General features: G+C 37.3%; 1 protein-coding gene across 1 annotated transcript; it reads left to right on the forward strand.

The window, feature by feature from the left end:
- Positions 1 to 6,069: 6,069 nt before the first annotated feature.
- Positions 6,070 to 25,418, forward strand: SLC10A2 (solute carrier family 10 member 2; the record flags this gene model as incomplete). Its single annotated transcript, XM_081326397.1, has 6 exons — positions 6,070 to 6,509; positions 10,430 to 10,548; positions 21,434 to 21,522; positions 22,333 to 22,508; positions 24,115 to 24,272; positions 25,246 to 25,418. 6 exons carry the CDS (start codon positions 6,070 to 6,072, stop codon positions 25,416 to 25,418), a joined length of 1,155 nt encoding a protein of 384 aa, XP_081182523.1.
- Positions 25,419 to 26,710: the final 1,292 nt, after the last annotated feature.

Below are 26,710 nucleotides of genomic sequence, written 5' to 3' on the forward strand. Positions count from 1 at the left end.
GAGTACATTTGTTTTACTAGTCTGATATCATGGATTTTATAAATTGATTCAGCAGTTCTTGATGATGGTTATAAAGTAAAACTATAACTTTCAAGCAAAGGCTAGGATAGGTTTCATAGTCTCTTAAATATCAAAGTCCAAGGATATTACTCAAGAAAAGGAACATGCTTGCTTTTGTTCTTGTACTCTAATCCAATAAAATAATTTTAAATCATTAAAATCTGTTTTATGCCCTGAATCATTTTACTCAGTAATCAATCAGTACTATAGCTTTTTGCCTAACAAGGTTTGAGTTCATTTTTAAAAAAAGTTGTATTAATATTTGCCTCATAACGCATCATCATGACCTCCCCTCTTGCAGAAAAAAGCAGACGTTTCTGTATGTCTGTTAGGGTCTTTGGGCTGTCTTGATGTACATAAAAAGGGGGCAAGGCTTGCATTGTGTTTTTTTCATTCCGACTCCCCTTATCTATGGTGTAGAAGATGCTTAAATATTAACATTGTTTGACTTTTCCAAGCTCTTCATTCACAAGCTTACATAGTGATCTCGGTTCAGGAAGCATCAGATGTGTATATACTTTTCCACACATTCTAGAAACTTTTACAATTGGGATTCTGATATGTGGGTAAGCCACCATTCATAATATCTTAATGCAAAAGCTTGCTACCCTTCACGACCAGACAAATACTTATAAAGATTTTAAGGATAGAACAGAGAGCATTGTGGAGCTCAATCTTTTTTTTTAGATGCCATTTGTCCTATTTCTAGATATATAAGTTTTGCAGGCCACTCTCTATTTCTAACTAACTGAACTAACTTAGATTTGTCACTGATGCAGCTCAAATTATTTCTGCACTGCTTGGCTTCACCTACGGTATTTTTCAGATTTTTCCCAACACCTTAAATATCTTTCTGTTGATATCAGCAACTTATTAACAATATATGTGAGGAAAAAAAGCTACTAGCTGTGGTGGGAAGCCAGAAATGCGACGCTGAGTTAGAAAATATTGCATAAACTAACATTTTTATGACTAAGTACATCCATATGTAAATATGTTAAGATAAATCATTTTAATATGAGACAAAAACTACATTCTACCAAAGTGATTACTCTGAGGTATATTTTCCTTATCGAAATAACACTGAAATCCCAATCCCAAAATTTAAAGCACTGTAACATAATACATCTATTAATGTAAGGTAAATATCTTCAAAGATATAAAATTTAAAGTAAAATACATCAGCTTCTCATAAATTTTACTTCCTTGTTTATGAGATCTCTTAGGTGTTTTACTTCTCAGTGGCCTAATTTTGTCCACGAAACAAACCCACACACACACCAACCCATTTTACTAACAGAAAAGACTGATGTTGTAGAAAATGGTTGGAAATGTCAAAACAGCCTACCTCTGTTATGCTACAGAGAAAATATTACAGTAGGTAATTCAAGATAGGTTTGAGGCATAATGCTAAGCACAACTTCAGTTGTGAATCCTACTGGAGAAATCATCTACACTCCACTCAAACAGGCATCATCTTATTATACTACCCAAGATGAAATTTTGGGTCTTTGTCTTCAAAGCAAAGTATTCAAAGAGATGCAGCTTATGCATGGCAGAATTTAAAATATATGGTACATTAATTTATTTCAATAAAGGTATTATTTAAATGAAAAATAGGTTTATTCTGCTGACATGCTGGGAAGGTCATAAGCAACCTTTATGTCAGAATAGTTTAGACTGGGATTATTTTCTCTGGTATTTTCCCACTTGCTTATTTTGTGTTATATTCCCTATAAATTTCACTGAGACCTGTTCTGCCATCCCCACATTTCAACCATTGTTATAAACATAATCTATTTATGCCCCATCTGATTAAAAAAGAAGGCTCTCAGCACCCATTTTCCATTTTAAAAAACTTTCTACTTTATAAAATCATGTTTGCCACAAGGCAACCTGATTTTTAAAATTTTTTGATGCTGCTTATAATGGATTATCATTGAGGGTTTAACCTACCACTTAATGCAGAGCATTTGAGGTTCTTTTCCTCTAACATTGTGACACATTTCAAATTTAACACACAGGAAATGGCAGCGTCGGAGACGGGGCCTAGAGAGCGTCTGGAGGTCCAGCCGATCTGAATCCGACCGATTGCGACTAAGAACCCATATTAGGTCTTATCTCGCTGCGATGAGGGTAGCGAGATCTAACTACTTCGCTGCCCTCATCGCGTCCGCAGATAATCGCCCGGCCGCCCTGTTTAGGGTGACCCGCTCCCTCCTTAACCAGGAGGTTAGTGGGGATCCCTTGCAGGGGCGTGCCGAGGAATTTAGTCAACATCTGTCGGACAAAATCGCTCGGATTCGGACCGGTTTGGACTCCGACTGGGCAGTATCGGACGATCAGGACACGAGCGATCTTGTCGATGTCACCTGGGAGGAGTTCGATCCTGTGACTCCGGAGGAAGTGGACAGGATCATGGGGAGGCTGAGCTCCACCACATGTTTATTGGACCCGTGCCCTTCCTGGCTGGTTTATGCAGCCCGGGAGGGGACACGAGGCTGGTTCCAGGCAGTTATAGCTGCTTCTTTGAGTGAGGGTAGTTTTCCCGCCGCCCTGAAAGAGGCGGTGGTGAGACCTCTCCTCAAGAAGCCTGCCTTGGATCCGGCTGTTTTGAATAACTTTCGTCCGGTCTCCAACCTTCGCTTCCTTGCGAAGGTTGTTGAGAGTGTGGTGGCGCACCAGCTCCCTCTGGTCCTGGATGAAGCGGATTATCTAGACCCGTACCAATCGGGCTTCAGGCCTGGGTACAGCACGGAGACGGCATTGGTCGCGCTGGTGAATGATCTCTGGAGGGCTCGGGACAGAGGATACTCCTCTGTTCTAGTCCTATTAGATCTCTCAGCGGCTTTCGATACCATCGACCATGGTATCTTGCTGCGGCGTCTCAGGGGATTGGGAGTGGGAGGCACGGTTCTTCAGTGGTTCTCCTCCTATCTCCTGGGACGCTCGCAGTCGGTGTTGACAGGGGGGCAGAGGTCGACCGCGAGGCCTCTCGCTTGTGGAGTCCCTCAGGGGTCGGTCCTCTCGCCCCTTCTGTTCAACATCTATATGAAACCGCTGGGCGAGATCATTCGTGGTTTTGGAGTTGGGTACCATCAGTATGCTGATGATACCCAACTTTTCATTTCGACCCCAAACCACCCCAGTGATGCCCTCGACGTGATGTCCCGGTGCCTGGAGGCGGTCCGGGTCTGGATGGGGAGGAACAGGCTTCGTCTCAACCCTGACAAGATGGAGTGGCTGTGCGTACCGGCATCTCGGGATATTCAGGATATCCCACCCCTCATTATGGGGGGTGAGTCATTATCTCCTGTAGATAGGGCTCGCAACTTGGGAGTCCTCCTAGATTCACAGCTCTCTTTAGAAGACCATATTGTAGCTGTAACTAGGGGGGCGTTCGCCCAGGTTCGCCTGGTGTGCCAGTTGCGGCCCTATCTAGACCGGGATGCCTTGCGCACGGTCACTCATGCGCTCGTGACCTCTCGTCTTGATTACTGCAACGCTCTCTACATGGGGCTACCCTTGAAGACCACTCGGAGGCTCCAACTGGTACAGAATGCAGCCGCGAGAGTTGTATCGGGGGTCTCCCGATACTCCCGTGTTACACCTTTGCTCCGCGAGCTGCATTGGTTACCAGTTGTCTTCCGGGTGAGGTTCAAGGTGTTGGTAATGACCTACAAATCCCTCCATGGCATGGGTCCAGAATACCTTGGGGAGCACCTGCAGCCGGCGTCATCTTCCCTCCGCCCAGTACGCTCCCACAGAGAGGGCCTCCTCAGGGTGCCGCCAGTCAAAGAATGCCGACTGGTGACCCCCAGGGGGAGAGCGTTCTCTGTGGGTGCACCGGATTTATGGAACCATCTTCCGGTAGAGCTCCGGATGGCGCCCGATCTCCGCTCCTTCCGGCGCGACCTTAAAACCCATCTCTTTAACGAAGCGGGCCTGGCCTGATGGGACGGGGTGGGATTGTTACTATGATTTTAATTTTAAATTTGTATTATTATGGGCACTGTTTAATCATGTTTTAATAATTTTAATTTTTTTGTACCTGTTTTTATGTATTGCCCTGTTAACCGCCCTGAGTCTCTTGAGAGAAGGGCGGTATATAAATTAAATTAATAAATAAATAAATAAATAAATATTACTATGTAAATGTTTAACAAAATACCATTTCCTATGTCTTAAGTTTAAAAAACATATTTAACAAATGTACATAGTGACTTTAGATTGTTAAACTAGTATATTGATGATGAAGACAATACAAGCAGAACTGGTGCTTAAACTGATGTCTAAACTGAGTTTTCAAACATTTTTAATCAAATAATAGTGAAAAAAACTATTCAAAAGGTAGAAGAATATGGTTGATGTCACGTAATGTCTATCCTTCATTATAGCCTTTGATGGAATGTAAGCATGATCTAAAAAATGCAATTTGGGTCCAATCAATACAGCACCTAAAATTATCTCTACCTTGTTAATATAAAGACCGCCTACTTTATTTATCTTTTGCTTTCCATCTACCAAGGGACCCACATACTTCACCTTAGAATTGAAACAGATTTTATATTCCAAATGTTTTGGACCAAACCATTTTCTAATCCCTACTATCCTGTGAAAAACCAGTGCAACAGGGTCCCAGTATTTTTGCACTCCAGAAGTTAACTCACATTTTAGACCTACAGATTCTGCGTCAAGAAATACAATTTTGACAGTTGTTTTTAAGTGCCATTCACTGCAATCTCAAAAACAGATATTAGGAGCAAGTACTAAGTTCTACCATGTGCTAGTTGCTGAGTGATCTTATTCCTTGTTTCTCACACAGTGAGAACTTTGAGGCACATCTAACCTGAGCAGCAACATCACCTACATTATTCCAGTTCTGTTCCCAACATATGTATGATGGCCCCAGGCTGAATGTAATCTGAAAGGTAATGCTGATTTTTATGAGCGGACAGTGGAGTAAGAAGAGCAAAAGGACACTCCCATCTTAATTACTGGCCCCACCTCCAATGGAAAGTTACTGCAAATGGACACAATAACATACTGACAATGAGAAGTTGCAGACTTGATTAATCTCATCAACCTGTTTGCCACCCAGCTGAGCATCATCAATGGTAACATAAATGATGGCATTTGCTGAATCCCTGGAATCCCAACATTTGTGAGGACTGAGACTGTTTTATTTCATTTTTTTTAAAGACAGTGTTGTCCAAATGTGGATAGTGAGTTGTCTCTGAACTAAGAGGATATCAGATAATCAAGATGATTAGCCCTGATTTCAATGGATTATCTTTTCTTCATGCAGGACAAGAAAATTCTAATTCCAATTCTATCTAATATCTAATTTTAGATAAGGAAACTGCAGTAATAAATCATATGTTTAAAGACTCACCTTTTCTCACTTTAAAAAGGGTGGAAATATAGTATATGTTTCAGCACAGTGCTTTAGTATGAAACCACAACATATTTTTAATCTAGCAATACATCAGTATATTGGATGAAGTAAATGAAACTGACAGAAAACTTTGATTTTTTTTTTTCATTCAGACTTCCTTTGTAAGTCAAAAAGACCCACATGAGAAAGTGATAGCAAAGATATGGAAAAATTCAGGAAATCCAAAAGGGGGCAAATAGTTTTTCACAGTACAGTTGGCCGAAAATTAAGGGGTGGCGAAGAGATAGATATTAAAGAGAGATGCTCACAGTTACTCTTTGATCCTCATGTAATATATTAGTTATTTTTTGCTTGTTGCTCATTATGTTTAAATATTAATTTGGTGTGAAACCTCACCTATTCTGAAAATAAATGATTGATTCACAGTGAATAAATGAATTTGCACTAGGGAAATATTGTGACTCAGCAACTCAGCTCTAAACCTTAGCAACTGCCAAATTCCAGCATTATCATCTTCTTTATTGCCCCTAGTCATTTATAATGAGACACTGAAGAAGACTAGTTTCAATATAGTGCATGACAGCCTGGACAAGCATTTCTTCCCCTTCAAAATGCAGGAGGACCATTCAAGGGAATCTGGTATTTTAACCTCTGCATTTCCAACAACACAATCAACTTGGAATTTTTCACACTGTTCTAGAAATGCCACCATCTGCAAAGGGACATCCTGCTTAAAGCCACCAGATAATTTCAACGAAGTTTTGAGTACAGTCTTAAGTACTGTCCTAACTGTTATGCTGGCACTAGTGATGTTCTCCATGGGCTGCAATGTGGAACTGAAGAAATTTTTAGGACACCTAAAAAAGCCTTGGGGTATCATTGTGGGTATCCTTTGCCAGTTTGGAATCATGCCTCTCTTGGGTTTTACACTGGCATTTGCTTTTGATGTGCTTCCAATTCAAGCTGTTGCAGTGATCATCATGGGATGTTGTCCTGGTGGAACAGCTTCTAACATTTTAGCTTACTGGGTGGATGGTGACATGGACCTAAGGTAAGAGTGGTTTGCTTTTCTCAGAGTTTAAGTTTGTGTCATATTTTTTTAAAAAAAATAAACTTTAAAACTGCTACTTTGTGCATGTTTATTAGTGAGAGAACCCACTGAAATCAGTAGAAGTTGTAATCTAACAAACATAATGCATTATATCTCTTAATAAAACATTGTACTTAAAAATATTGCTCTGCACCTTCAACCTTATTAGAAAACACTCTTAACAGAATGGCTTGAACACAACTGCATTTGCGGATATACCCACTTTAAATCTTGGCAATAGAGCATCTTGATGTATTTAACTGCTACTATCAGTCTTTTCAAAATAAATAGTTATATTGACAGAGCGAGAAAGAGAGAGAGAGAGGACACCAAATCAAAGTGTTCAAGTGCTTTCATTGGGAATAGCAGAAATACAGTGAATTCCAAATGGAGAAAATGAATTCCTCCATCCTCAGTTTGAAATACAGAGCAATGAATTAGATTAAAGTGAAAAATCAGTGCAAGTAGGGCAAAGTTGGAGGAGTAAAAGAGAACTTTTCAACTCAGGTCATAGGAGTAGAGATGGCAAAAAAGGTGAATGGAAATTGAAGGGTGGATGAATTCCAAAATTCAGAAAAGAAGGGACCATTTGAGGGGTTCTTTGAAAATGCTAGGCACCACTGAATTTAGGAAGAACAAAACAAAACAAAAGCACAACTAGAACAAAGAGGAGAAAGAAGATCAAGAGAGGGAAAATATTAGAAGCACATTTATATATTTCAGTTCTAATTTTTACATATTTTGATCAAAGGTTTTGAAAAGTTGGCAGGTACTTTCCTGAACCTGGTGCATGACTCATTCTAGGGTTGTGGCTATTTTGCTGCTTCATTTTCTTTTAGTCATTAAGATAGATAGCTAGAACATGAAGGGTAACCGAATTAATCTTATTATACAAATAAAAGGAATGCAGTCCAAAGTCAGATCCTGCTTGCTGCTACCAATATATATGTGTGATCTGATCCAGCACAACTGTAGATATATTCAGAATCTTAAACCGATCCAAAATCTGTATTAGCACAAGTAAAACTTAACAGGTTATAACTTCTGATTTGGAAGTTGTTCTTTTTTCTTACCAGTGCGAAACTATTAAATTGATTTTGAAAGCTGGGCTCAGAAGAGCCAATTCAGAAATATATATTCATTCCATTGAACTATTCACAGGTGACCTGCAATATTTATCAAATTACATGTATGTAAGGTTCTATATGAGGATGCATATGGATTGGCATATGGAAAATGCCTGCATTATAGCCCCCGCACAACATTTGTATTCTCTACATTAAATCATAGGAATTTTGCAGTACACACGTTGCTATTAACAGGAATACTCTGTTCCAAAATAACTTGAGAATAGATATTGTGAGAGGTCCTTGGTGCTCTCTCAGCTTGGCTGTTTTCTTGCGGATGTTTCATTACCCAAACTATGTAACATCATCAGTGCTGGTGCTAATAGGCGTTTTAAAATTGAAATATTTTTGGATTTTTAAAAGGTTATCATTCACAAATACTAGCAATACTTATACATTAATCATGTTCCATTCTGTTTTTGTTAGAAGCAATTGGGATTTTGTCCAGATACTTTTATTTAAAAAGTTTTACAATACATTTTGACTTTAATCCCCCCCTCCCCCACCCCCACCCAACCCTCCCTATCCCTTCCCCCCATTCCCTCCTCCCCCCCCCCGACTTCCCAGAGCTAAATACAGGGTATAAAATCAAAAAACAAACATAAGCACCCCTATGTTATCAGCAATAAACTATTAGTTCTATCTCCCTCTAGCTCATGTAAAATGAATACAAACAATACTAATATTACAAATAAAGTAAAAAAGAAAAAGAGAAAAACAGAAAAGAGCTTTACTCAGAATAGATTTTCTTAATCCCAGTCCTTATTCATATTAATTTCAAAGAAAAAAAATAAACAAATTCTCAGTTACGCGCCAAAAGCGCCTATCTATTAACCTTAATAATCTCCAACCAAACTAAACCATAATCAAAAATAATTCTTGCATGTATCACACCAAATGTCTCGCAGATACTTTTAAAACAGTTTTCCTGCACTAATTAGTTTAATTAAATTGTCACCCACACAAATAGATTGCTGCTTTCAATGAAATCCTGTCCATGTTTTATTCAGCTGCAGAGCCTATTGTACTCACTGGGACTTAATTCCAAGTAAGTTTAAGTGAGCCCAGGTTACATACAGTAAATAAGTTATATTTCCCATAATAACAAATGTCTGGCTTAACTGTTTAACAGAATCAGACCATGTACAGATTTTCTGTCTATATTTTGTTTGCCTTCCCTCCCAATTGTAATTAATTATTGTTTGTGATCCTTAATAGGCCAAATGAAAGAATAAGAAGCTGTTTATTTTTAGTCCCTCTTCTCCAGTAATATTTTGTAAATGCTTAATTTTTGGGATATTACACTACAGTGAGGAAAATGAGCTTTATTAATGCAATTCTTATATTTACTTTGAAAATAAAGAAGTAGGGTTCAGCAAGGCTTATTCACACACAAATTCAACTTGTCAATACTTAGATATGCATATTCAGACATAATTTCCATTATTTTCCAATAAATATGTAATCCTTAAGCTTCAACTTATGATTTCTCAGTTTTTAATTTTGCAGTATTTCCATTTTCACTATCCTTGGAATCTCTGTTTCAAAATTCCTATATTTATGAATCCTTTCAGACTATCAATTCCTAGTCCTACCACTGAAAATATTTTTTGACATTGGACAGTTCATTTGTCTTTTTGCATCATTAAATACTGTCTTTGTATATTCTCTCTCTCTCTCTCTCTCTCTCTCTCTCTCTCTCTCTCTCTCTCTCTCTCTCTCTCTCTCTCTCTCTCTCTCTGTGTGTGTGTGTGTGTGTGTGTGTGTGTGTGTGTGTGCTATGCCTTGAAAATACTGAAACAGATATTAAATGACATTAGGATCTCTCTTCCTACAATTCTCTCAAAAATGCAGAGTGAATGCATGATAAAGTTTTCTTATTTATTTATTTGAAGAGTTTATATAGCCACCAATTTAAACAAAATGATTCTGGGTGACTTGAGCAGCAAACAACCAAGATCAAAAACAACAGTCAGCAATAAATAATAATAGGCTACCTGAGCCACATTCATAGAATCTCCTGATACCCTCCCTCATCTTGGTCCCCATAGCCAAGGTTTCAAAGTCTTTCTAAAGTTCAGCAGGGGCCAACTGAACATAACAAGAGAAAAATCACTTGAGATTCCTTTATGATATGCCTGTTACTTTACAAAATTGCTATTATTTATAGGCGTTATACCATTGCAGGTAGTCTCCGAGTTATGGCTGTAATGGAGCCTGCCCATTATGGTTGTAAGTTGTAATGGTTGTAAAACTACTAAATTTTACATTTTTTCACCAGTCATTAAGCAAATGCCACAGTCATAAATGTGAACGCCACAGTTGTTAAGTGATTGCCATGGCTGTTAAGCAAACCAATTGTTTGTTATGGTGCAGTTTTCCCAAAAAGTGCCACTTTTCAACAAAACTTTCATAAAACATGATCAGTGATTGAGACATGCTGCAAATGGCTGTAAATGTGGTTGTGTTGCCAAGCACCCAAAGAGTGGTCATCTGACTGGGCGAGGCAGCTGTCAGGACTTCAGAGTCAGATCATTACTCCCCTTTTTCAAGTAGGTCGTAACTTTGAACCATTGCTGAGTGGCTGGTAGAAAGTCAAGGACTATCTGTATTGATGACAAGACAAACATCATTCTGGAACTATATCTGGAACTTGAAAATAAGTATACTTTTGTGAGAAACCACAATTTAGCATCCACAAAATATTTGAAGCTAACATGGTAACAACAGTAACAATGAATGATTCTTTTTCAGCATCAGTATGACAACATGTTCAACCCTGCTGGCCATGGGAATGATGCCGCTTTGTGTCTTTGCCTACACCAGGATTTGGACAGATGTCAACTCCGTTAACATCCCCTATGACAGCATTGGTAAGCTAAATGTGCCTCTTTTTCTTCCACAATCATTCCAAGATCCATTTTTACAACTAAAGTCTGCCTTAGAAAATCACTCATAACCTCCATGGTTTTATACTTTGGGTTAATTAGTCTGAAACTTTAGGACTTCTCTCAAAACAGATGCTTGGCATCTTTTTATGCAATTGACAGAATCAGGAATGGCATAAAGTTGAAACTAACTCCCCAAAGTAAACACTCGGTTGCCGGGAAGACATGTGATGCATTTTCAACAGTGACATATAAGCCCAGTTGGGAGTTCAAACAACCAATATTGTTCATGCCTCCTTGTCAGTGAAAATCTATGATATTGTAATTATACTTACAATTGTTGACAAAGATTAACATCATAAAATTAAGGCATATTAAAAACATGGATGTTGGGAAAGATTGAAGGCAAAAGGAGAAGGGGACGGCAGAGGATGAAATGGTTAGTTAGTGTCATCAATGCAATGAGCATGAATTTGGGCCAACTCCAGGAGACAAAGGAAGACAAGGAGGCCTGCTATGATCCATGGGGTTCCGAAGAATCGGATGTGACTTAGTGATTGAACAACAAAAGAATATGGATTTATACCCTCTGGAAGTAATGGCACAAACATTTCTGTAAAATGTGTCTTACTTTTTAAAAAAAATAGGACTTATGTGTTCTCCCTTTAAAAGAATGTTAAGATTTGACTGCACCAAGATAAGTTCAGATAGCAAATTCTACGGTTTAAACTGCTCTATTATTTTGGGTTAACTGTAGAAACATGGAAAAACTTGTGTTTCAACCTTCTCTAAGAACATGCAAACCCAATCCATTAAGAAGGATTGGAAAACCAAAAAGTGAACAATGATGATAATTTGATGCATACATTTCCACTGTTATAATGGATCTGTCTGTGTGTGTTCTTTTTTTTAAATTCTTATACTCTCTTGATGATACCATATACTTTTGTTTGTTCTCTAATCCATGTGCAAGTCTTCCTATTTTGTCTTGTGATGCTGAGCATATATCTTTCCATGGCTCTTTGCGCCACTCATAGCTTTTGTATTGTTTGTGAGGGTAGTGTCCATGTTCCACCAGCATATGTTAGAGCAAGTAGCACACACTGATTGAAAACTTTTCTCTTCAGGCATTGGGTGAGGCTGTCCTTGAAAATTATGCTTAGCTTGCCAAATGCCTGCCAGCCATATTTAACATGCCATTCAATTTCCTTTGTTGTATCACCTTCCACTGAGATCTGTTGGCCAAGGTATATATAGTGGTCTAGTACTTCTAGTTCTTCTCCAGATATAAAAAATGAAATGGAAATGGGCTGATCACATAACAAGAAGAACTGATGGCAGGTGGACCAAGGCAGTCCTAGAATGGGTCCCACTTGATAAAAAGCATCCACGAAAGGGACCTAAAACAAGATGGTTTGATGACATCAGCAAGTATCACGGGCCCAATTCGGAAAAGAAGGCTCAGGACCATATTGGGTGGAAACATGCTGAAGAAGCCTTCATCCTACACTTCTTTGTTTGCCATTTGTTGGTGGCTAAACAAAGCCTTGGTCTGCAGGTACTTATCATTAGTAAACTGCAGAGATTTTTGAAAACTCAAATAAGCAATATTGCACTATGCATATAGTATAACATTTCTGACATTGACTGACAGAGTCTCCATTCACTTTAGTTTGGGAGTTGGATGGAGATTTATTTTGTAGTCTGCACGCCTAATTCTGCCCAAATAGCAAAATGACCTCAATTATAAGGTTAAATCACAACTTAGTTTTAAAACTCATATTCCTATAGTCTGGAATGTAGCCAGGATTTACGCATTTGTGAATTTTGTTTGTCCACAGGAGACATGAAACTTCATTTCTCAAATCTCACTTTGGATTCCAGCCACAACCCAAATCAAACAGCCTCTGATACTATTTAAATTTAATTAAGTGCTGTTTCTAAATCACTCATGTGGGCACATACTAACGTTTGTAGTCAATGTGCAATCCTAATAAAAGCCAAGAAAAAATGGAAATAAATAGAAAAGGTTGAGAACAAAGAAGTTCAAAGAAAATCTGGCAGAGAAGAATCTATATAAAATGGCTTTGTGGGAGAGGAACGTAAAACTGGCCAAGAGAAAGGTAGAACAAAGGAGGATGAAAATAGTTAATGAAGTAAAAAGCTAGAAACTAAGAAAAAATTGAGATAAAGCTATGGATATGAGGTAAAGAAGAAACAATGAGAAAATTAGAAGAGTGTGTAGCTTTTTTTTCTTTTTTCTTTTGTTTTTGAGAATATCTTGCTATGAGCTTAGAATAAAACAACCTACTAGAGGTTTCAAGTGTGTTATGTTTTGATGGTACAAAATCCCAAATATTTTTGAATAATTCCCCCAAGTGAGTAATGGGAACTTGAAACAAGTCCAGTATTCCTTCATTTTTAACTATATCCATATAAGTAATCCACATTAAGTGCTACCTACATTCAATTTCCATTTTGAAAGAACAATATTTAAAACATCTCCATGGCAAATAATTTTTAAACACACATTTTTCAAGCAAATAAATTTAATAAATAATAAATAAATAAACCAGCCCTGGAAAAAAACTATAGAGCCCAGGAAAGAAGCAGCTACCCAGCAAGGAAGCAACAATAGATTTCATTTCAACGTACGTCATGAATGACATAACAAAAATACACTTGTATGGCTACTACCATGAAACATTATTTCTAATGCACATTCACTGTTCAGTTTTTTTTTTCATTTTTTCTGTTATTATTTATTAAGATAGGTTTGTCTCAACAAACAAAGAAAGCAAAATAATTTCTCATTTGGTTCCCTGAAAGCTCAACAGCATAGTAAATCTATCTGTGATGGATGTACACAGTACTCTTTTTAGTTTAGAACCTGCCTAAGAAAGGATAAAACAAAGATAACAGCATTATTTTACAACCCATAAGCTTTCATTAGCAATGAATAAAAACAGTACTACTTAGGTATTAAGCAAGCAGCAGTCAACTTGTGTCTCTCTCCACAAACCAGCTGTTCAAAATGGTTTCAGGCTTTAAACATGTTGTTATAGATGCCATTCCTCAATTCCCCTCCACCTTCTCTTTTCAACTAGTTGTAGCTAATGGCTGAAGAACTGGAATTTATGCCTACTATTTTATTGATTAATACACTAATTCTCGGAATAGAAATAAGCACCCTCAGAACAACATGAAATAAAAGAAATTGTTTTATCTCAAGCATGGAATACAAATCCAGGACAAATTCTAGGATATTTTGTTTTAAGCTGAGGATGCTCAGAATAGTCATTTTAAGCTCAGAAACTTTGAAGCTCAAACTCTTTTCCATTTCCCAATCAAACTGCAGGAAATCCAAAGGTTCAAGGAATAAAATGGTTGGTTGGTTGGTTGGTTGGTTGGTTGGTTGGTTGGTTGGTCAGCTGGTTGGTTATATGCCTTCAGATTGGTATTGACTCTTAGCAACCATGTAGACTGAACTTCTCACTCTAGTTAATACATCCCCAATCTGACTCTTCAGGTCTTCCAACAGGGTTACTCATCACTATAAAAATAGAGTTCAATTGACTTGCTACTATTTTTCATTTTCTCTATCCTTTTGCTTTTCCCAAGAGTTTTAGGTTTTTGTCTAAAGTTGTCAAACTGTAGTAGTAAATACAATTATTTTCAACCATAGTTTTTACCAAAGTTTATATAAAATTACAACAATCTATATCAGTTTCTTTGAACTATGGTGCTGGAGAAGACTCCTGCGAGTGCCTTGGACTGCAAGGCGATCAAATCGGTCCGTCCTAGAGGAGACCAACCCTGACTGCTCTTTAGAAGGCCAGATCCTGAAGTTGAAATTCAAATATTTTGGCCACCTAATGAGAAGAAAGGACTCACTGGAAAAGAGCCTATTGCTGGGAAAGATTGAGGGCAAGAGAAGAAAGGGACGACAGAGAATGAGGTGGCTGGATGGAGTCACTGAAGCAGTAGGTGTGAGCTTAAATGGACTCCAGAAGATGGTAGAGGACAGGAAGGCCTGGAGGAACATTGTCCATGGGGTCACAAGGTGTTGGACACGACTTCGCAGCTAACAACAAATATCAGTTCAGTTCATCCCCTCTAATATTAACAGCACTGTCATTGTTCCATAATTAATATCCTGTCATCCTACCTATCATAAACCATACAACCTTGTCTAATTTGAACTTGTTCATTTGCACCTTGAAAACTATGGATGGCTTTATTTTATGATTTGTTCATTTGTTATTTTCTTGACTATCCCATGATATTCTTGAGAGTATTCCCAACACTGAAGTACAAAAGCATCTCAACTTTATCCATGCTGTTTCTTCAACCTTAACTTCTATAAAACATCACAGAGAAAACCATTGCCTACATCAGGAGTGTTAAACTGACAGCCTGTGGGCCAGATGCATCACGCACAGCCCACACACACCCAGCTCCGCAAAGGCAAAAAAAGCATTGCAATACATCACGTGATGCGATTCAGTTTGACACCTGTGCCCTACATGAGTCTGATCTTTGTAGATGTAGACAATGCAAAACACCTGAATAGTTTTTCCAAATCTGTCTCATTGCTACCATGCCCAGTTCTAGTCTATAGCACATTTCTTGAAGGAATAAAATAGACAGGCAATTTGGAAAGATGCAGAATGAGCATTTGGAAATCCCTTCTGTTGTTTTTGAACATCTATTATCCATAATTATCACTGATGCCATACAGAGTAGATGGGAGTTGTAATCCAAAATTTGGAGAAACCACAATAAAAGAATTCTGCCAGTGTTGATTTTGGATGATGGATCTGACCTCTGGACCATCTAGTCCTGTAATCTGTACTTATAGTAGCCAACTAATTGCCCAAGGAAGCTCACTAGTCAGTCAGCAGATGGCCTCCATAAACAGGCACACTGCCATTAAAATCAAGAGCCATTGATTCTGATTGAATGCAACTGCAGTGTGACAAATCATCTCTAAAACCAAAAAGACAATGAGAACCAGCAGTCTTGTCTTTTAATTTTTTAAAACTTACTGCAGGGTGGTATATTGCCTTCAAGTTTACAACTATTCTGTATTTAATTCATTAAATGTATATGCAGGGCTAACCATGATGGAACTATTCTGGTCTCAGAATATTCTGAAATTGACAATAATCTCTTTTCTTTTACCTACATTTAAAATCAGGCTGTATTTATTACACCAGTTCACCAAACCCTCTACCTGCTCCTGGTAAGCACCCTCAATATCATCCTGAATAAAGGCCACTACTGTTGTATACAGAGATATACTGTTATGAAATAAACTTTAAGCAAGGAAGGAAAACATTCATATCCCTGAAGTTTTATTGGCAAAATTTGGAAAAGTGGATTGTGATTGCCTCCTTTCTAGACTGAAAGATTGTGACTGATCTAAAGTCATCCAGCTGGCAATGTACCTAAAGCGGGACTACAACTCACAGCATCCCAGTTTCTAGCCTGATACTTTAAATACTATACCAAACAGACTCTCATCTCCTTTTTTATGATAGTTTATTTTAATCAGTCATTAATATAACATTTCTTTCTTTCTATTTTTCTAAGCTCTGGCTTTTTTCTGGAGTATGACTTTTGGCAGAGATATACTTTCATAAACACATACAAGCAGTGCTTTTTTGTCATAGAATTAATTCACCGGGACAGAGTTCCAGCACCTTTTTTTGATGGATTTTCCAAGTTTTAAAAGTAACTTTTGAAAATTTGATGTTTGGTCCATGTGGACTTGAATCGCCCTGTCGAGCATAGCAAGTCGACAGCAAAATCATTAAAATGGTGCATGCAGGCTGCTTGTGTGTCGAGTCCAATGCATATATACTTCATCCAGCTGCTTGACTTGGGGTACTGCTCGGCTGGTGATTGGTCATGTGGTCACGCGCTGACTGCTTATTGTGGGCAGCAACTGTTATGTTTCGTTACACAACTGACGTGTGTGGGTGTGTGTACATTGATTGACTACATGCAAAAGGTAAATAAAAGATTAACAAGATGTGAGTTCCAGCACCATTTTCTTACAAAAAAAAGCACTGCATACAAGTAGAATACATATGTGCAATTTATTGGGAGGAGAAAATATCCGAGATACTGTTTAGCAGGCAATCCAAGGTTTAAAAAAAATGACAATTGTGTTGAGAGTTTAAACTTTTGCTCTGACTGCGACTCTTTGAGTGGGAATAAGACACTGTTGACTTATCTTACTTTTAGATGAAAATTGGGCACTCTTGTACTGGAAAAGGTTATATAGCAGGTTTGCCTTCTCTAAAACAAACTACAGTCCAACATACCAAAAAAAACCACTGCAAAAGACAAATTATAAGCAAAAATTAAACTAAGCAAGAAAACGGTAAGAGAACACCTATCCAACCTTGATGAATATAAATCACCTGGGCCTGAAAGATTACATCCCAGAGTTTTGAAGGAGCTGGCAGATGTTATCTCAGAACCATTGTACCACATCTTTCAAAAATCCTGGAGCACCGGGGAAGTACCTGAGGATTGGAAAAGGAGTGAGGTGGTTCCCATCTTCAAGAAAGGGAAAAAAACAGACCCAGGAAATTATAGACCAATCAATCTAACATCAATACCTGGGAAGATCCTGGAAAAGATAATCAAAAAATCAGATCTGTGAACAACTAGAAGCAAACAAAGTTATAACTAGTTTGTTATAAAAGTGATAACTGGTTTTGTTAAAAACAGATCATGCCAAAACAATCTTATTTTATTCTTTGATAAAGTGACCAAATTAGTAAACCAGTGAAACACTGTGGACATAATATACTTAGACTTCAGTAAGGCATTTGACAACCTACTCCTTGGTAAGCTAGAAAAAGGTGGAATAGACAACATCATCACCAGATGGATCTGTAGCTAGCTGGAAAATTGTATTCAATGCATAGTCCTCAACAGCACTACATCCACATGGAGAGAAGTAAGCAATGGGGTACCACAAGGTTCTGTCTTAGGCCCAGTACTCTTCAATATCTTTATCAATGACTTAGATGAGGGAATTGAAGGGAAATTCATCAAATTTGCAGATGACACCAAATTGGCAGGACTAGCCAATACCCTAGAAGACAAACTCAGGATCCAAAAAGATCTTGACAAACTTGAACAATCAACCCTATCCAGCAAAATGAGTTTCAGTGTGGAGAAAAGCAAAGTTTTACATTTAGGTAGGAAAAATCAAAGGTGTAATGTATTGGGATTTTTACTTGAACTGATTCACATGTCTGTTTGAATGCTGCTTAAGGTTGCTCAATGGTGTGTCTGTGTAATGGTCACTGACTAAGCCAGACTTGTACCACATCTTTCAAAAATCCTGGAGCACCGGGGAAGTACCTGAGGATTGGAAAAGGAGTGAGGTGGTTCCCATCTTCAAGAAAGGGAAAAAAACAGACCCAGGAAATTATAGACCAATCAATCTAACATCAATACCTGGGAAGATCCTGGAAAAGATAATCAAAAAATCAGATCTGTGAACAACTAGAAGCAAACAAAGTTATAACTAGTTTGTTATAAAAGTGATAACTGGTTTTGTTAAAAACAGATCATGCCAAAACAATCTTATTTTATTCTTTGATAAAGTGACCAAATTAGTAAACCAGTGAAACACTGTGGACATAATATACTTAGACTTCAGTAAGGCATTTGACAACCTACTCCTTGGTAAGCTAGAAAAAGGTGGAATAGACAACATCATCACCAGATGGATCTGTAGCTAGCTGGAAAATTGTATTCAATGCATAGTCCTCAACAGCACTACATCCACATGGAGAGAAGTAAGCAATGGGGTACCACAAGGTTCTGTCTTAGGCCCAGTACTCTTCAATATCTTTATCAATGACTTAGATGAGGGAATTGAAGGGAAATTCATCAAATTTGCAGATGACACCAAATTGGCAGGACTAGCCAATACCCTAGAAGACAAACTCAGGATCCAAAAAGATCTTGACAAACTTGAACAATCAACCCTATCCAGCAAAATGAGTTTCAGTGTGGAGAAAAGCAAAGTTTTACATTTAGGTAGGAAAAATCAAAGGTGTAATGTATTGGGATTTTTACTTGAACTGATTCACATGTCTGTTTGAATGCTGCTTAAGGTTGCTCAATGGTGTGTCTGTGTAATGGTCACTGGCTAAGCCAGACTTGTTGTCTCCAAGCAGATCATTGGATGATTTGGGGTGGGAATGGGCTCCTTTAAACCTATTGGCTTCCACCTACTGGCCAACCATATAAGTAGCTGCACAGCAGCCCCTGTTTCAATTCTCTTCCTGTTTGCCTCAATAAAGCATGTTCCTGTTTGCAACCTTCCATCTTGCTTATTGCCTGCAAAGAACTGGCCACACAACAAAAAGTACTAGTAAAGATTGGGCAAGATCTGGCTTAAAAACAGTAAGTGTGAGAGGGACCTTGGAGTCCTAGTGGATGATCACTTAACCATGAACCAGCAGTGTGCAGCAGCAGCCCAAAAAGCTAATACAATCCTGGGTTGTATAAACAGAGGCATAGAATCAAGATAATGCAAAGTATTAGTAATGCTTTATAAAACCCTAGTAAGACCACACTGCAGCCAATTTTGGTCACCATATCACAAAAAAGATGTTGAGAGTTTGGAAAAAAATCAGAGAAGAGCAACTATGATCAAAGACCTGGAGACTAAAACATACGAAGAACGGCTACAGGACTTGGGTTTGGCTAGTCAAAAGAAAAGAAGCAATAGGGGAGACATGATAGCAGTATTCCAGTATTTGAGGGGCTGCCACAAAGAAGAGGAGGTCACATTATTCACCAAAGCACCAGGGGGCAGGACAAGAAACAATGGTTGAAAACTGATCAAAGAGAGAAGCAACCTGGAAATAAGGAAAAACTTCCTGGCAGTGGGGACAATTAACCAGTGGAACAGCTTGCCTTCAGAAATTGTGGGTGCTCAATTTCTGGAGGTTTTTAAGTCATTTGTCTGAAATGATATAGGTTCTCCTGCTTGAGCAGGAGGCTGGACTAGAAGATCTCCAAGGTCCCTTCCAGCTCTATTCTATTCTATTCTATTCTATTCTATTCTATTCTATTCTATTCTATTCTATTCTATTCTATTCTATTCTATTCTATTCTATTCTATTCTATTCTATTCTATTCTAACTTGATTGATTTCTACTTGGATGTTTTTGCATGTTCAGTTTGACAGAATAGCAAAATTCATGGCTTGATTAAGACAAGTAATGGATGTCAAGTAGTCCTATTTACAAACAATGTGTGGTAATTATTGATAAACCTGATTCTTCCATACTAAAATTAAAGAACAGATGTCTTTGGGTATTACAAAGTTGTCAAAATCAGCTTTTTTCTGGAAAATTTTGATGGTGCCCAGAAGCAATAAGTTATATACCTTGGTCTGAAAATGTGTGTCTCAGATGATGAGCATATGAGGGAAAATTAATACCTTAAAAATGAAATTGCAGATAGTATATACCATATCTGGCATATTTAAGATGTATTTTCTGGAGTTAGTGGTCAGTTTTAGAGGCTTACTTGGTAAAAAAATCTCCTTGTTTTTGAACCAGTTGTCAGAGTAGGTGGCTTTCATTTTACAGATGAAGTTCACACTGAACTTCCATTTGGGAGCAGTAATGAACAGCAAACTTTGCCCAATGGAAACTTTCTTTCAAGTATCTTCTTGGGATCTGTATATTTGATACCTCTTATAACTGGAGGATTTTAGGCTTAACTATTTGGAAAGATAGAATACTCTTTGTGTAATGTCATTTATTAGGGAATTATGATATATAATAGCTTGGCCAAAAGCACCTAATTAGACCATGGCGTACATTGCCTTACATCCATGATAAAATTACTTTATCCAAGAAGTCGAACAGTAAAGATAATTTGCCAAAAATATAGATGTAGTCTGGCATGCTTAACTGTCTGTTGTACTAGAAGATTTACTGTTTTGTAAAGGATACTCCTATAATAATTATTTGTAAATACACTGTTAAGTGTTTAAAAGTATAAGTAGAGATGGATAAATATTTAGAGTGCTAGGTTTGGGAATGTCAATGGAAGTCCATTTTGTCATCTTCATGCAAATCACAGTTAATTAAATAATTAACTTTATTAGGTCAACTAATAACTTAATTAACAAAATTAAATTATTGTGTGGTGCTTATTGGACACGTACATTTCTTTTAAAGAAGAAATTGATGTATTCATAGGGCTGGAACGGACCTTAGAGGTCTCCTACTCCAATCCCCTGCCCAAGGCAGGAGTTCTTATACCATCGGGTACTTTATGGAGAAATGGTGCTCAAAAATGTAACTTTGTACCATACAGAGGTTTCCTTTTAGACAGGAGTTACATTTTTCATATTAATTTCATTTTATAATTTTATTTTTAAATTATTTAATATATGTAAGATTCATTGGTTTTTGAATAACATACCAATGTTTGGAAATTTGTGCAAGACCATAGTCAACAATATTGCCCCCTTTATATTTCAAACAATAATTGACACAACAAACTGGAAACATTACACAATAGTCTGAAAAACGTATCTTTTTTTCTTTATTTGGACATGCATTTTACTGCTATGAGTCCTGATTTGGAGAACCATTTAGAAATAACTTACTAATTTATATGATTAATTTCTATTTAGTTAAGTAAACTGACTTGTACCGCATGGCATACATAACACTGATTTTGATTAGTGGATAAGAGCTTTGAGATTTTTTTTTCCTCCTTTTCTTTTTTAAAGAGAGTTCATTTTAAAGATAGTTCATTTCTTTCAACTTAGGTGCCTTTTCCCCAATTTAACCTGTGTTTTTTTCCCCAGGCATTTCATTGGTTGCACTTGTCGTTCCTGTTTCCTTTGGGATATTATTTAAGCACCAATGGCCCAAACTAGCTAAAATTATACTTAAGGTAAGGCTGAACAATTATGAATACTTATTCAAAGAATACTCAAGATATAATTGGGGGATGATTGTGATCTGAATGTATTATAGAGGTTTTTTTCTTACCTTGGCTGTCTTCATATATATTTAATGTTGTTTTGTCTGTTGTGACTATGTTTTTTATATGTTGTTGGGTGTCTAGAGTTGCTACAGCCTTTTAGGGCCGTTTATAGGTGGCCCTATAAATCAAACAAATACATTCATACACAAACATACTAGAGCAATCACTTTTGCTCCCTTAATTTGAATGCTGGAGAAATAAACAAAATATGTCAATTTAATTATTTAAGAGATCTATTTGTCACCCCAGAAGCTATGAATGCTCCAACACTGGAAGTTTTTAAGAAGAGACTGGACAGCCATTTGCCTGAAATGGTATAGGGTTTCCTGCCTGAGCAGGGGGTTGGCCTAGATGACCTCCAAGGTCCCTTCCAACTTTACTATTATGATTATGATTATTCCCTTTAAGGACTATCAGAGACCATCCCAAACCCCAAAGTTTTGCAAATTTACTTACTTCCTTTTTTACCTAAACATAATCCAAGTTATTTTGATACATGAGAGAGAAATTATCACTGTTACAGAAAATATAGTTATAATTTTAATAACCTGGCATACTGATCAATTATTGTTAGTAATATTGCCATACTTGGGCAGCCAGAGTCTACCCTATAATAGGATCGGTCCTGACTCCACCATATACAGTGGAAGATTTCAAGGTTATAATTTGTGCTGGTGATATACAGTATTAAATATGCAGTCTCTCCCTTGCCCTCAGATTGGTTCCATAAGTGGTGGTATTCTCATAGTGATCATAGCCGTGGTTGGAGGAATATTATACCAAAGTTCCTGGATAATTTCTCCTCAACTCTGGATTATTGGGACTATCTTTCCAGCTGCTGGTTATTCTCTAGGCTTTTTTTTGGCTCGCATTGCTGGCCAATCCTGGCACAGGTAAGGTTTATTTCACAACTAATTCTATAATCCTGACTAGCAAAAACCATATTGTCTATCTTTTAAAAAGATAATTGAAAATTGAAAATCAATTAACCATAGAGTTATAGGCTGGCTTTATTCTATTCTGTTTACAGCCCCTAGCCTAGTCATTCACTACTTCCCTTTTTTATAAACGGATATTTATAAATATCAGTTATTTATAAAACTGACTGCCAGAGTTCGATCCTCACTGGCTCAAGGTTGACTCAGCCTTCCATCCTTCCAAGATCAGTAAAATTAGGACCCAGATTGTTGGGGGCAATATGCTGACATTGAATCTCTTAGAGAGGGCTGCAAAGCACTGTGAAACAGTATATAAGTCTAAGTGCTATTGCCATTCCCAAACTATAAAATAACCATGTTTTTGAAATCTTTCTGATTTAAAAAAAACCAACCTTCCTTTACACAAGCATCATAACAACTCTACTTGATTCACAACTCAATTGTTCAGTCTTCTCCAACCTCATCTCTGATCCAAGAGCAATTTAAATGAGCTTATACTGAAACTTTTGATGCATCATAAATTCATAATTCTCAGTAAGAAAGAGAGGTGGAAGCTCATATAATTTGCTGAATCTACAATACTTATGGTTAATCCTTATGTAGTTCAGTAATTAAAATAAATGCATACAATTTTCATGATATAGCCTTAGTTTTGCCTATGGAAGGAAATTCCCTCAGAACATCCCATATCCTTTCCTGGTATCAATAAAGGAGAATATTTGTAGATCAGGCTTGAAATGAAAGATCCTTGGTGCTCTCTGAGCTTTGGTTGTTTTCTTGCAGATGTTTCATTACCCAAACTGGGTAACATCATCAGTGCTAAGTCACTAGCCCTGATGATATTACATAATTTGGGTAATGAAACATTTGCAAGAAAACAACTAAACTCAGAGAGCACCAAGGGCCCTTCCTTTCCTGTTATTTTAGAAGCCTAATATAACTCAAAAGGAGTCTGCTAATGATGGGTTTCCGAGTTTCAGGGAGGGTACCTTGTTGAGACCTGTATTCTTTTGGAGAATGCAATTTGGGGCTACATACTGGCAGTGAGTTGGCCTGAATGCAAAATGGACATTATCAAAGTATAGACAGACATGCAGTACATAGGTAAACACTATCTATATTCTGACCCAGGAATCACACAGTAGAGCAGAATGGATTATCAGTTCAAGCTCAAGCACAATAACCTAATTAAGCTCCAGACTTTTAGTCAATGAAGTTCAACGCTAGTAGCAAGTTCAGAAATTCTGTAAGCAAAATTTTATCAGATCCTGATAAAAGATAGAATTGTTGTCCCTGGAAATGACCACGGGTTTGTTTTGTAACAGAAATCAAGCTGTCATGGAAATTGTTCCAGCCTTTGGCTGCTCCCAGCCAGAAGCTTTCTCCCTGGAAGTTTCTGGCCTTCAACCAAACAGAACTGATTTATCAGAACTGATTGCAGAAGTCAAACTACTCCAGAACTGGTCATTATTCCCAAGCAGACCAATTCCTACTACAGTAAGGCTCTTTCTCAAGCAATCTGGTGATTATTTCTTGTTCCACCCTTCACTACTTCTTTTAGATGCCGTACAGTCGCACTAGAAACAGGAATGCAGAACTCTCAGCTGTGTACAACCATTGTGCAGCTCTCCTTCAGTCAGGAACAACTGGCACTGATGTTTACTTTTCCACTCATCTATTCCATTTTCCAGCTTGCTTTTGCAGCAATCATTCTGGGAGGTAAGCTACCTTGCCTATGACCCATTTGGATCTTTTGTTTTTAAAATTAGGAAGTCATTTCAGAGGCTTTAGTGTTTATTCATGCAGCATAGAATGATTATATTTTCTGTAATTATCTCCCAAACAAAATAAAACACACAATGTTTAAGATAATGATCTTAAAAGACAGCTGTAAAAGTGACTAAAAATAATTCTCTGGCTTGATCAATATTAACCACAAAAGTAGAAATCAATCTGAAAAATTCCCTAATTGTTGCCTTGAGGAGTGTGGCCAGTCACAAAATTACCATTTACCAGAAACCAAACAAAACAATGGGCTGCAATGGGCTCAGTGTTATGTTCTAAATCAATATTTCTCAACCTCAGCAAAATTAAAATACATGAACTTCAACTCCCAGAACTGCCCAACCAACATGCTGGCTGAGGACTTCTGGGAGTTGAAGTCCATGCCTCTTAAAGTTGCTAAGGTTGAGAAATACTGTTCAAAATGTGGAGCTCAGAGGCCTTTCTGGAAATACTAATTATGCATGAGGATGCTTTGCAAGGTGCAAGCTTCACATTCTTTGCCAATTAAGAGAAACCACAAAAATACATTTGGTAGGAGAAAGTGTACGGAACTTGACAAGTGCTACAGAATATATGAGAAAAACACAAGGGCATTTCAAAGTACCACATTCAAGCTAATGGTTACATATGCAGTATAATAAAAACCCCAACAAAGGAAGTAAAGCATTCAGAAGCATCCACAGAATACAGCCAATCAAGATTGTAGCTGTGATGTTATGGTGAAAGCTTTGCCTGTTTTTTATGTGTATTGCACATTTAAAACAAGTGGACAGAATTTTTTTCACAGTCATGGCTGCCATCTTGACTTTTTTATGTAAATGTTGAATATTGTTAAAGTCCCAAAGTAAATGTGACTTTGTAAGTGGTTGTTATTTCAGTTCCTAACATGTCAGGCCATTGTCCTTAGTTTACCAGATCTACAAAAGATATTTTGCTGATCAAAAGAGCGTTTTGCTAGAGAAAGAAAATCAAGCTGAATCAGGGCCAGTGTCAACTTTTGCAACAACAAATGGAGGACTTAAGATGGAAGAAGGAAAAGAAGAAAACCAGACAAGAGAGGTGGAAAATGGAAAAGTATAAGAAGTATGGATTTTCTGGAACTTTTGCTTTTAAAAATTCTGCTCCTTGAAGAGATATATTTTCAAATATTGGGAGTATACTTTTGTACAGATATCCTTCCCTTTAAATTATTCATTTACAATTGTGTCCTTTGATCTTTCCTCTCACTTTTCTCTTCTTCAGAAAATAGAAGGAAAGTTATTTTAATTTTCTAAGGATTTTAATATTTTAGCCAGCAAAAAATGTAAATGACAATAAACCATTGGAAATCTTCTTTAAGTTTGTGATGCATTTTGTGCTGAAGTATATTGCTCACAATACAAGTTGCTCAAAATCCAAAGGAGACTATCAACCAACTATAAATATACTGCTCAAAAAAATAAAGGGAACACAAAATAAGACATCCTACTATTAAATACAGTACATTGTGTTGTTTAAGTGTTCCCTTTATTTTTTTGAGTATATTTCTTTAAGCTTAAGAAATTGAAAAACATCATTTTATTATTTCACCGTCCACTGATTGTTTGCAGATGGAGACTTCTAATGATGTCCTACTAGAATGCAAGAAATAATAAAATTAGCAGTCATTATTGGAAGAATGGAAGACCCAGGATTATGTGGTTGAGTAGCACTTCTTAGCTGATGCATGGAAAAGATCAATTTTCCTAACACTAGATGCTATGACTCAATTTAATGTTATTCTCTCTGTATTCTATTGCAAACACCTGTCTGGACAACATTGTTTAAATGCAAGATTCTAAGCTCTTGGTATACTTTTCTCCATGGCAAATTGAAAAGAAATAACAATGATAAAGGCAGAACAAAGTACATATTGCCAGTGCATTCTAGACATTAAAAATAAATTTTGCATTATAGGCTCATATGGGAGATCTATTCATAAACATTCTTGAATAAGTATTCAACACTGAGCAGAATTTGTCCTCTTAAATTGTACTGCTTAGATGTTTCAGAGCAGCCAGTATGAGAAAACAGGAGCTTGGGTATACGTATTAATGGTCACATCCTTGTAAAGTTAGCTGTAATTTTATGAGCATTTAGTTGGAAGTAAATTATCTGAACCCACCAAAACCTACTGATACAGTATGTAGACGACTGGGAGGATATATAGCTCAGAAAAGTATGTATATATATTTGAAAATAAATACCAGTGCATATATTGATCCAAGCTTCCTAGTTCGTGTATCTAACATTCCTGCTTATTTGGTGCCTAATGTACTTAATGCTTTTTGATAGTGACAAGCTTTTGCTGGATGTAAGATAGTAACCTCCAACACTAATTTAATGCTGGGGTA

The sequence above is a fragment of the Vipera berus genome (genome assembly GCF_964194415.1).
Source record: "Vipera berus genome assembly, chromosome: 4".
NCBI lineage: Eukaryota > Metazoa > Chordata > Lepidosauria > Squamata > Viperidae > Vipera > Vipera berus.